The 13,677-nt window shown below is 42.5% G+C and overlaps 1 protein-coding gene across 1 annotated transcript in view; it reads left to right on the top strand.

Moving 5' to 3' along the window:
* Positions 1-604: 604 nt before the first annotated feature.
* LOC138239473 (uncharacterized protein DDB_G0283357-like) overlaps positions 605-13,677 on the top strand; it is a 31,439-nt gene continuing 18,366 nt past the window's right edge. Inside the window, exons 1-21 of the mRNA XM_069191686.1 lie at positions 605-877; positions 931-1,049; positions 1,362-1,646; positions 1,965-2,054; positions 3,012-3,296; positions 3,360-3,501; positions 3,569-3,619; positions 4,171-4,361; positions 4,866-4,955; positions 5,913-6,011; positions 6,261-6,428; positions 6,942-7,031; positions 7,095-7,262; positions 7,989-8,273; positions 8,754-8,921; positions 9,234-9,332; positions 9,582-9,749; positions 10,416-10,583; positions 11,319-11,438; positions 12,975-13,073; positions 13,386-13,484. Coding sequence (XP_069047787.1) covers positions 605-877; positions 931-1,049; positions 1,362-1,646; positions 1,965-2,054; positions 3,012-3,296; positions 3,360-3,501; positions 3,569-3,619; positions 4,171-4,361; positions 4,866-4,955; positions 5,913-6,011; positions 6,261-6,428; positions 6,942-7,031; positions 7,095-7,262; positions 7,989-8,273; positions 8,754-8,921; positions 9,234-9,332; positions 9,582-9,749; positions 10,416-10,583; positions 11,319-11,438; positions 12,975-13,073; positions 13,386-13,484 — 3,257 coding nt within the window. The remainder of the gene's footprint in view (positions 878-930; positions 1,050-1,361; positions 1,647-1,964; positions 2,055-3,011; positions 3,297-3,359; positions 3,502-3,568; positions 3,620-4,170; positions 4,362-4,865; positions 4,956-5,912; positions 6,012-6,260; positions 6,429-6,941; positions 7,032-7,094; positions 7,263-7,988; positions 8,274-8,753; positions 8,922-9,233; positions 9,333-9,581; positions 9,750-10,415; positions 10,584-11,318; positions 11,439-12,974; positions 13,074-13,385; positions 13,485-13,677) is intronic.

Genomic DNA, 13,677 nt, shown 5'->3' with positions numbered 1-13,677 from the left:
GTCTCAACAATCCACTGATACGATAACCTCAATCAGCACTTCACATCCATCACCTGTAGCACCTACAGCATCTCCATCAACACCAAGTTTTTCTTCAACAACAAGTGCAGTATCTCAAACCACAGATTCAAGTACAAAAGGTAGTACAAGTACAGCACTTCCATCAACAACAACTCTCCTTCCTGCCTCAACAACTATGCAAACCACATCAACTGCGCCAACAAGTACAACAACCGCTATTACAAGTACTACTCCACCTGCTACCACCACAAGAACAACTATGTCTTCAAATGCTCCATCTATGGAATCTGTAGCATCTCCAACCACAACACAGGCTTCAAGTATGAAAACCACTTTCCAAAGTACATCAGCTTCTTCAACGCCAACATCATCTCAACCAGCAAGTACGTCTCAACAAACCACTGATACGATAACCTCAATCAGCACTTCACATCCATCACCTGTAGCACCTTCAGCATCTCCATCAACACCAACGTTTTCTTCAACAACAAGTGCAGAACCTAAAACCACAGATTCAAGTACAAGAAGTACTACAAATTCAGCATTTCCATCAACAACAACTCTCCTTCCTACTTCAACAACTATGAAAACCACATCAACCTCGCCACCAAGTACAACAACCGCTATTACAAGTACTACTCCACCTGCTACCACCACAAGAATAACTTCAACTACGTCTACAAATGTTCCATCTATGGAATCTGTAGCACCTCCAACCACAACACAAGCTCCAAGTATGAAAACCACTTTCCAAAGTACATCAGCTTCTTCAACGCCAACAACAGCTGAACCAGCAAGTACTTCTCAACAATCCACTGATACGATAACCTCAATCAGCACTTCACATCCATCACCTGTAGCACCTTCAGCATCTCCATCAACACCAACTTTTTCTTCAACAACAACAAGTGCGGTACCTCAAACCATAGATTCAAGTCCAACAACGACTACAAGTACAGCACTTCCGTCAACAACAACTCTCCTTCCTGCCTCAACAACTATGCAAACCACATCAACTGCGCCACCAAGTACAACAACCGCTATTACAAGTACTACTCCACCTGCTACCACCACAAGAACAACTATGTCTTCAAATGCTCCATCTATGGAATCTGTAGCATCTCCAACCACAACACAAGCTTCAAGTATGAAAACCACTTTCCAAAGTACATCAGCTTCTTCAACGCCAACATCATCTCAACCAGCAAGTACGTCTCAACAAACCACTGATACGATAACCTCAATCAGCACTTCACATCCATCACCTGTAGCACCTTCAGCATCTCCATCAACACCAACTTTTTCTTCAACAACAACAAGTGCAGAACCTAAAACCACAGATTCAAGTCCAACAACGACTACAAGTACAGCGATTCCATCAACAACAACTCTCCTTCCTACTTCAACAACTATGAAAACCACATCAACTGCACCACCAAGTACAACAACCGCTATTACAAGTACTATTCCACCTGCTACCACCACAAGAGTAACTTCAACTATGTCTTCAAATGCTCCATCTATGCAATCTGTAGCATCTCCAACCACAACACAAGCTCCAAGTATGAGAACCACCTTCCAAAGTACATCACCTTCTTCAACGCCAACATCATCTCAACCAGCAAGTACGTCTCAACAATCCACTGATACGATAACCTCAATCAGCACTTCATATCCATCACCTGTAGCACCTTCAGCATCTCCATCAACACCAACTTTTTCTTCAACAACAACAAGTGCAGTATCTCAAACCACAGATTCAAGTACAAATGGTACAGCGATTCCATCAACAACAACTCTCCTTCCTACTTCAACAACTATGAAAACCACATCAACTGCACCACCAAGCACAACAACCGCTATTACAAGTACTACTCCACCTGCTACCACCACAAGAATAACTTCAACTATGTCTTCAAATGCTCCATCTATGCAATCTGTAGCATCTCTAACCACAACACAAGCTCCAAGTATGAGAACCACCTTCCAAAGTACATCAGCTTCTTCAACGTCAACATCATCTCATCCAGCAAGTACGTCTCAACAATCCACTGATACGATAACCTCAATCAGCACTTCACATCCATCACCTGTAGCACCTGCAGGATCTCCATCAACACCAACTTTTTCTTCAACAACAACAAGTGCAGAACCTAAAACCACAGATTCAAGTACAAGAAGTACTACAAATACAGCGTTTCCATCAACAACAACTCTCCTTCCTACTTCAACAACTATGAAAACCACATCAACTGCGCCACCAAGTACAACAACCGCTATTACAAGTACTACTCCACCTGCTACCACCACAAGAATAACTTCAACTACGTCTACAAATGCTCCATCTATGGAATCTGTAGCACCTCCAACCACAACAGAAGCTCCAAGTATGAAAACCACTTTCCAAAGTACATCAGCTTCTTCAACGCCAACATCATCTCATCCAGCAAATACGTCTCAACAATCCACTGATACGATAACCTCAATCAGCACTTCACATCCATCACCTGTAGCACCTACAGCATCTCCATCAACACCAAGTTTTTCTTCAACAACAAGTGCAGTATCTCAAACCACAGATTCAAGTACAAAAGGTAGTACAAGTACAGCACTTCCATCAACAACATCTCTCCTTCCTGCCTCAACAACTATGCAAACCACATCAACTGCGCCACCAAGTACAACAACCGCTATTACAAGTACTACTCCACCTGCTACCACCACAAGAACAACTATGTCTTCAAATGCTCCATCTATGGAATCTGTAGCATCTCCAACCACAACACAAGCTTCAAGTATGAAAACCACTTTCCAAAGTACATCAGCTTCTTCAACGCCAACATCATCTCAACCAGCAAGTACGTCTCAACAAACCACTGATACGATAACCTCAATCAGCACTTCACATCCATCACCTGTAGCACCTTCAGCATCTCCATCAACACCAACTTTTTCTTCAACAACAACAAGTGCAGAACCTAAAACCACAGATTCAAGTCCAACAACGACTACAAGTACAGCGATTCCATCAACAACAACTCTCCTTCCTACTTCAACAACTATGAAAACCACATCAACTGCACCACCAAGTACAACAACCGCTATTACAAGTACTATTCCACCTGCTACCACCACAAGAGTAACTTCAACTATGTCTTCAAATGCTCCATCTATGCAATCTGTAGCATCTCCAACCACAACACAAGCTCCAAGTATGAGAACCACCTTCCAAAGTACATCACCTTCTTCAACGCCAACATCATCTCAACCAGCAAGTACGTCTCAACAATCCACTGATACGATAACCTCAATCAGCACTTCACATCCATCACCTGTAGCACCTTCAGCATCTCCATCAACACCAACTTTTTCTTCAACAACAACAAGTGCGGTACCTCAAACCATAGATTCAAGTCCAACAACGACTACAAGTACAGCACTTCCGTCAACAACAACTCTCCTTTCTGCCTCAACAACTATGCAAACCACATCAACTGCGCCACCAAGTACAACAACCGCTATTACAAGTACTACTCCACCTGCTACCACCACAAGAATAAATTCAACTACGTCTACAAATACTCCATCTATGGAATCTGTAGCATCTCCAACCACAACACAAGCTCCAAGTATGAAAACCACTTTCCACAGTACATCAGCTTCGTCAACACCAACAACAGCTGAACCAGCAAGTACTTCTCAACAATCCTCTGATATGATAACCTCAATCAGCACTTCATATCCATTACTTGTAGCACCTACAGCATCTCCATCAACACCTTCTTTTTCTTCAACAACAACAAGTGCAGTATCTCAAACCACAGATTCTAGTACAAAAGGTACTACAAGTACAGCGATTCCATCAACAACAACTCTCCTTCCTATTTCAACAACTATGAAAACCACATCAACTGCACCACCAAGTACAACAACCGCTATTACAAGTACTACTCCACCTGCTACCACCACAAGAATAACTTCAACTATGTCTTCAAATGCTCCATCTATGGAATCTGTAGCATCTCCAGCCACAACACAAGCTCCAAGTATGAAAACCACTTTCCAAAGTACATCAGCTTCTTCAACGCCAACAACAGCTGAACCAGCAAGTACTTCTCAACAATCCACTGATACGATAACCTCAATCAGCACTTCACATCCATCACCTGTAGCACCTTCAGCATCTCCATCAACACCAACTTTTTCTTCAACAACAACAAGTGCGTTACCTCAAACCATAGATTCAAGTCCAACAAAGACTACAAGTACAGCACTTCCGTCAACAACAACTCTCCTTCCTGCCTCAACAACTATGCAAACCACATCAACTGCGCCACCAAGTACAACAACCGCTATTACAAGTACTACTCCACCTGCTACCACCACAAGAATAAATTCAACTACGTCTACAAATACTCCATCTATGGAATCTGTAGCATCTCCAACCACAACACAAGCTCCAAGTATGAAAACCACTTTCCAAAGTACATCAGCTTCGTCAACACCAACAACAGCTGAACCAGCAAGTATATCTCAACAATCCACTGATATGATAACCTCAAACAGCACTTCACATCCATCACTTGTAGCACCTACAGCATCTCCTTCGACACCTTCTTTTTCTTCAACAACAACAAGTGCAGTATCTCAAATCACAGATTCAAGTACAAATGGTACAGCGATTCCATCAACAACAACTCTCCTTCCTACTTCAACAACTATGAAAACCACATCAACTGCACCACCAAGCACAACAACCGCTATTACAAGTACTACTCCACCTGCTACCACCACAAGAATAACTTCAACTATGTCTTCAAATGCTCCATCTATGCAATCTGTAGCATCTCCAACCACAACACAAGCTCCAAGTATGAGAACCACCTTCCAAAGTACATCAGCTTCTTCAACGTCAACATCATCTCATCCAGCAAGTACGTCTCAACAATCCACTGATACGATAACCTCAATCAGCACTTCACATCCATCACCTGTAGCACCTGCAGGATCTCCATCAACACCAACTTTTTCTTCAACAACAACAAGTGCAGAACCTAAAACCACAGATTCAAGTACAAGAAGTACTACAAATACAGCGTTTCCATCAACAACAACTCTCCTTCCTACTTCAACAACTATGAAAACCACATCAACTGCGCCACCAAGTACAACAACCGCTATTACAAGTACTACTCCACCTGCTACCACCACAAGAATAACTTCAACTACGTCTACAAATGCTCCATCTATGGAATCTGTAGCACCTCCAACCACAACAGAAGCTCCAAGTATGAAAACCACTTTCCAAAGTACATCAGCTTCTTCAACCCCAACATCATCTCATCCAGCAAATACGTCTCAACAATCCACTGATACGATAACCTCAATCAGCACTTCACATCCATCACCTGTAGCACCTACAGCATCTCCATCAACACCAAGTTTTTCTTCAACAACAAGTGCAGTATCTCAAACCACAGATTCAAGTACAAAAGGTAGTACAAGTACAGCACTTCCATCAACAACATCTCTCCTTCCTGCCTCAACAACTATGCAAACCACATCAACTGCGCCACCAAGTACAACAACCGCTATTACAAGTACTACTCCACCTGCTACCACCACAAGAACAACTATGTCTTCAAATGCTCCATCTATGGAATCTGTAGCATCTCCAACCACAACACAAGCTTCAAGTATGAAAACCACTTTCCAAAGTACATCAGCTTCTTCAACGCCAACATCATCACAACCAGCAAGTACGTCTCAACAAACCACTGATACGATAACCTCAATCAGCACTTCACATCCATCACCTGTAGCACCTTCAGCATCTCCATCAACACCAACTTTTTCTTCAACAACAACAAGTGCAGAACCTAAAACCACAGATTCAAGTCCAACAACGACTACAAGTACAGCGATTCCATCAACAACAACTCTCCTTCCTGCCTCAACAAGTATGCAAACCACATCAACTGCGCCACCAAGTACAACAACCGCTATTACAAGTACTACTCCACCTGCTACCACCACAAGAATAACTTCAACTACGTCTACAAATGTTCCATCTATGGAATCTGTAGCACCTCCAACCACAACACAAGCTCCAAGTATGAAAACCACTTTCCAAAGTACATCAGCTTCTTCAACGCCAACAACAGCTGAACCAGCAAGTACTTCTCAACAATCCACTGATACGATAACCTCAATCAGCACTTCACATCCATCACCTGTAGCACCTTCAGCATCTCCATCAACACCAACTTTTTCTTCAACAACAACAAGTGCGGTACCTCAAACCATAGATTCAAGTCCAACAACGACTACAAGTACAGCACTTCCGTCAACAACAACTCTCCTTCCTGCCTCAACAACTATGCAAACCACATCAACTGCGCCACCAAGTACAACAACCACTATTACAAGTACTACTCCACCTGCTACCACCACAAGAATAAATTCAACTACGTCTACAAATACTCCATCTATGGAATCTGTAGCATCTCCAACCACAACACAAGCTCCAAGTATGAAAACCACTTTCCAAAGTACATCAGCTTCGTCAACACCAACAACAGCTGAACCAGCAAGTACTTCTCAACAATCCACTGAGATGATAACCTCAATCAGCACTTCACATCCATCACTTGTAGCACCTACAGCATCTCCATCAACACCTTCTTTTTCTTCAACAACAACAAGTGCAGTATCTCAAACCACAGATTCAAGTACAAAAGGTACTACAAGTACAGCGATTCCATCAACAACAACTCTCCTTCCTACTTCAACAACTATGAAAACCACATCAACTGCACCACCAAGTACAACAACCGCTATTACAAGTACTATTCCACCTGCTACCACCACAAGAGTAACTTCAACTATGTCTTCAAATGCTCCATCTATGCAATCTGTAGCATCTCCAACCACAACACAAGCTCCAAGTATGAGAACCACCTTCCAAAGTACATCACCTTCTTCAACGCCAACATCATCTCAACCAGCAAGTACGTCTCAACAATCCACTGATACGATAACCTCAATCAGCACTTCACATCCATCACCTGTAGCACCTTCAGCATCTCCATCAACACCAACTTTTTCTTCAACAACAACAAGTGCGGTACCTCAAACCATAGATTCAAGTCCAACAACGACTACAAGTACAGCACTTCCGTCAACAACAACTCTCCTTTCTGCCTCAACAACTATGCAAACCACATCAACTTCGCCACCAAGTACAACAACCGCTATTACAAGTACTACTCCACCTGCTACCACCACAAGAATAAATTCAACTACGTCTACAAATACTCCATCTATGGAATCTGTAGCATCTCCAACCACAACACAAGCTCCAAGTATGAAAACCACTTTCCACAGTACATCAGCTTCGTCAACACCAACAACAGCTGAACCAGCAAGTACTTCTCAACAATCCTCTGATATGATAACCTCAATCAGCACTTCATATCCATTACTTGTAGCACCTACAGCATCTCCATCAACACCTTCTTTTTCTTCAACAACAACAAGTGCAGTATCTCAAACCACAGATTCAAGTACAAATGGTACAGCGATTCCATCAACAACAACTCTCCTTCCTACTTCAACAACTATGAAAACCACATCAACTGCACCACCAAGTACAACAACCGCTATTACAAGTACTACTCCACCTGCTACCACCACAAGAATAACTTCAACTATGTCTTCAAATGCTCCATCTATGCAATCTGTAGCATCTCCAGCCACAACACAAGCTCCAAGTATGAAAACCACTTTCCAAAGTACATCAGCTTCTTCAACGCCAACAACATCTCATCCAGCAAGTACGTCTCAACAATCCACTGATACGATAACCTCAATCAGCACTTCACATCCATCACCTGTAGCACCTGCAGGATCTCCATCAACACCAACTTTTTCTTCAACAACAACAAGTGCAGAACCTAAAACCACAGATTCAAGTACAAGAAGTACTACAAATACAGCGTTTCCATCAACAACAACTCTCCTTCCTACTTCAACAACTATGAAAACCACATCAACTGCGCCACCAAGTACAACAACCGCTATTACAAGTACTACTCCACCTGCTACCACCACAAGAATAACTTCAACTATGTCTTCAAGTGTTCCATCTATGGAATCTGTAGCATCTCCAACCACATCACAATCTCCAAGTATGAAAACCACTTTCCAAAGTACATCAGCTTCTTCAACGCCAACATCATCTCAACCAGCAAGTACGTCTCAACAATCCACTGATACGATAACCTCAATCAGCACTTCACATCCATCACCTGTAGCACCTACAGCATCTCCATCAACACCAACTTTTTCTTCAACAACAACAAGTGCAGTATCTCAAACCACAGATTCAAGTGTAAAAGGTACTACAAGTACAGCGATTCCATCAACAACAACTCTCCTTCCTTCTTTAACAACTATGAAAACCACATCAACTGCGCCACCAAGTACAACAACCGCTATTACAAGTACTACTCCACCTGCTACCACCACAAGAATAACTTCAACTATGTCTTCAAGTGTTCCATCTATGGAATCTGTAGCATCTCCAACCACATCACAATCTCCAAGTATGAAAACCACTTTCCAAAGTACATCAGCTTCTTCAACGCCAACATCATCTCAACCAGCAAGTACTTCTCAACAATCCACTGATACGATAACCTCAATCAGCACTTCACATCCATCACCTGTAGCACCTTCAGCATCTCCATCAACACCAACGTTTTCTTCAACAACAACAAGTGCGGTACCTCAAACCATAGATTCAAGTCCAACAACGACTACAAGTACAGCACTTCCGTCAACAACAACTCTCCTTCCTGCCTCAACAACTATGCAAACCACATCAACTGCGCCACCAAGTACAACAACCGCTATTACAAGTACTACTCCACCTGCTACCACCACAAGAACAACTATGTCTTCAAATGCTCCATCTATGGAATCTGTAGCATCTCCAACCACAACACAAGCTTCAAGTATGAAAACCACTTTCCAAAGTACATCAGCTTCTTCAACGCCAACATCATCTCAACCAGCAAGTACGTCTCAACAAACCACTGATACGATAACCTCAATCAGCACTTCACATCCATCACCTGTAGCACCTTCAGCATCTCCATCAACACCAACTTTTTCTTCAACAACAACAAGTGCAGAACCTAAAACCACAGATTCAAGTCCAACAACGACTACAAGTACAGCGATTCCATCAACAACAACTCTCCTTCCTGCCTCAACAAGTATGCAAACCACATCAACTGCGCCACCAAGTACAACAACCGCTATTACAAGTACTACTCCACCTGCTACCACCACAAGAATAACTTCAACTACGTCTACAAATGTTCCATCTATGGAATCTGTAGCACTTCCAACCACAACACAAGCTCCAAGTATGAAAACCACTTTCCAAAGTACATCAGCTTTTTCAACGCCAACAACAGCTGAACCAGCAAGTACTTCTCAACAATCCACTGATACGATAACCTCAATCAGCACTTCACATCCATCACCTGTAGCACCTTCAGCATCTCCATCAACACCAACTTTTTCTTCAACAACAACAAGTGCGGTACCTCAAACCATAGATTCAAGTCCAACAACGACTACAAGTACAGCACTTCCGTCAACAACAACTCTCCTTCCTGCCTCAACAACTATGCAAACCACATCAACTGCGCCACCAAGTACAACAACCGCTATTACAAGTACTACTCCACCTGCTACCACCACAAGAATAAATTCAACTACGTCTACAAATGCTCCATCTATGGAATCTGTAGCATCTCCAACCACAACACAAGCTCCAAGTATGAAAACCACTTTCCAAAGTACATCAGCTTCTTCAACGCCAACAACATCTCATCCAGCAAGTACGTCTCAAAAATCCACTGATACGATAACCTCAATCAGCACTTCACATCCATCACCTGTAGCACCTACAGCATCTCCATCAACACCAACTTTTTCTTCAACAACAACAAGTGCAGTATCTCAAACCACAGATTCAAGTGTAAAAGGTACTACAAGTACAGCGATTCCATCAACAACAACTCTCCTTCCTTCTTCAACAACTATGAAAACCACATCAACTGCGCCACCAAGTACAACAACCGCTATTACAAGTACTACTCCACCTGCTACCACCACAAGAATAACTTCAACTATGTCTTCAAGTGCTCCATCTATGGAATCTGTAGCATCTCCAACCACATCACAATCTCCAAGTATGAAAACCACTTTCCAAAGTACATCAGCTTCTTCAACGCCAACATCATCTCAACCAGCAAGTACTTCTCAACAATCCACTGATACGATAACCTCAATCAGCACTTCACATCCATCACCTGTAGCACCTTCAGCATCTCCATCAACACCAACGTTTTCTTCAACAACAACAAGTGCGGTACCTCAAACCATAGATTCAAGTCCAACAACGACTACAAGTACAGCACTTCCGTCAACAACAACTCTCCTTCCTGCCTCAACAACTATGCAAACCACATCAACTGCGCCACCAAGTACAACAACCGCTATTACAAGTACTACTCCACCTGCTACCACCACAAGAATAACTTCAACTACATCTACAAATACTCCATCTATGGAATCTGTAGCATCTCCAACCACAACGCAAGCTCCAAGTATGAAAACCACTTTCCAAAGTACATCAGCTTCGTCAACACCAACAACAGCTGAACCATCAAGTACTTCTCAACAATCCACTGATATGATAACCTCAATCAGCACTTCACATCCATCACTTGTAGCACCTACAGCATCTCCATCAACACCTTCTTTTTCTTCAACAACAACAAGTGCAGTATCTCAAACCACAGATTCAAGTACAAAAGGTACTACAAGTACAGCGATTCCATCAACAACAACTCTCCTTCCTACTTCAACAACTATGAAAACCACATCAACTGCACCACAAAGTACAACAACCGCTATTACAAGTACTACTCCACCTGCTACCACCACAAGAATAACTTCAACTATGTCTTCAAATGCTCCATCTATGGAATCTGTAGCATCTCCAGCCACAACACAAGCTCCAAGTATGAGAACCACTTTCCAAAGTACATCAGCTTCTTCAACGCCAACATCATCTCATCCAGCAAGTACGTCTCAACAAACCACTGATACGATAACCTCAATCAGCACTTCACATCCATCACCTGTAGCACCTTCAGCATCTCCATCAACACCAACTTTTTCTACAACAACAACAAGTGCAGAACCTAAAACCACAGATTCAAGTACAAGAAGTACGACAAATACAGCGATTCCATCAACAGCAACTCTCCTTCCTACTTCAACAACTATGAAAACCACATCAACTGCGCCACCAACTACAACAACCGCTATTACAAGTACTACTCCACCTGCTACCACCACAAGAATAACTTCAACTACGTCTACAAATGCTCCATCTATGGAATCTGTAGCATCTCCAACCACAACAGAAGCTCCAAGTATGAAAACCACTTTCCAAAGTACATCAGCTTCTTCAACGCCAAAATCATCTCATCCAGCAAGTACTTCTCAACAATCCACTGATACGATAACCTCAATCAGCACTTCACATCCATCACCTGTAGCACCTACAGCATCTCCATCAACACCAACTTTTTCTTCAACAACAACAAGTGCAGTATCTCAAACCACAGATTCAAGTACAAAAGGTACTACAAGTACAGCGATTCCATCAACAACAACTCTCCTTCCTGCCTCAACAACTATGCAAATCACATCAACTGCGCCACCAAGTACAACAACCGCTATTAGAAGTACTACTCCACCTGCTACCACCATAAGAATAACTTCAACTACGTCTACAAATGCTCCATCTATGGAATCTGTAGCATCTCCAACCACAACACAAGCTCCAAGTATGAAAACCACTTTCCAAAGTACATCAGCTTCTTCAACGCCAACAACATCTCAACCAGCAAGTACTTCTCAACAATCCACTGATACGATAACCTCAATCAGCACTTCACATCCATCACCTGTAGCACCTTCAGCATCTCCATCAACACCAACTTTTTCTTCAACAACAACTAGTGCGGTACCTCAAACCACAGATTCAAGTGTAAAAGGTACTACAAGTACAGGGATTCCATCAACAACAACTCTCCTTCCTAATTCAACAACTATGAAAACCACATCAACTGCGCCACCAAGTACAACAACCGCTATTACAAGTACTACTCCACCTGCTACCACCACAAGAACAACTATGTCTTCAAATGTTCCATCTATGGAATCTGTAGCATCTCCAACCACAACACAAGCTTCAAGTATGAAAACCTCTTTCCAAAGTACATCAGCTTCGTCAACACCAACAACAGCTGAACCAGCAAGTACTTTTCAACAATCCACTGATATGATAACCTCAATCAGCACTTCACATCCATCACCTGTAGCACCTTCAGCATCTCCATCAACACCAACTTTTTCTTCAACAACAACTAGTGCGGTACCTCAAACCACAGATTCAAGTGTAAAAGGTACTACAAGTACAGGGATTCCATCAACAACAACTCTCCTTCCTAATTCAACAACTATGAAAACCACATCAACTGCGCCACCAAGTACAACAACCGCTATTACAAGTACTACTCCACCTGCTACCACCACAAGAACAACTATGTCTTCAAATGCTCCATCTATGGAATCTGTAGCATCTTCAGCCACAACACAAGCTCCAAGTATGAGAACCACTTTCCAAAGTACATCAGTTTCTTCAACGCCAACATCATCTCATCCAGCAAGTACGTCTCAACAATCCACTGATACGATAACCTCAATCAGCACTTCACATCCATCACCTGTAGCACCTTCAGCATCTCCATCAACACCAACTTTTTCTTCAACAACAACTAGTGCGGTACCTCAAACCACAGATTCAAGTCCAACAACGACTACAAGTACAGCACTTCCATCAACAACAACTCTCCAACCTGCCTCAACAACTATGAAAACCACATCAACTGCGCCACCAAGTACAACAACCGCTATTACAAGTACTACTCCACCTGCTACCACCACAAGAACAACTATGTCTTCAAATGCTCCATCTATGGAATCTGTAGCATCTCCAACCACAACACAAGCTTCAAGTATGAAAACCACTTTCCAAAGTACATCAGCTTCTTCAACGCCAACATCATCTCAACCAGCAAGTACGTCTCAACAAACCACTGATACGATAACCTCAATCAGCACTTCACATCCATCACCTGTAGCACCTTCAGCATCTCCATCAACACCAACTTTTTCTTCAACAACAACAAGTGCAGAACCTAAAACCACAGATTCAAGTCCAACAACGACTACAAGTACAGCGATTCCATCAACAACAACTCTCCTTCCTGCCTCAACAAGTATGCAAACCACATCAACTGCGCCACCAAGTACAACAACCGCTATTACAAGTACTACTCCACCTGCTACCACCACAAGAATAACTTCAACTACGTCTACAAATGTTCCATCTATGGAATCTGTAGCACCTCCAACCACAACACAAGCTCCAAGTATGAAAACCACTTTCCAAAGTACATCAGCTTCTTCAACGCCAACAACAGCTGAACCAGCAAGTACTTC

The sequence above is a fragment of the Lepisosteus oculatus genome, chromosome 6 (assembly GCF_040954835.1).
Source record: "Lepisosteus oculatus isolate fLepOcu1 chromosome 6, fLepOcu1.hap2, whole genome shotgun sequence".
NCBI lineage: Eukaryota > Metazoa > Chordata > Actinopteri > Semionotiformes > Lepisosteidae > Lepisosteus > Lepisosteus oculatus.
The sequence above is the reverse complement of the archived record's forward strand: the minus strand, read 5'-3'. Positions and strand labels throughout refer to the sequence as shown.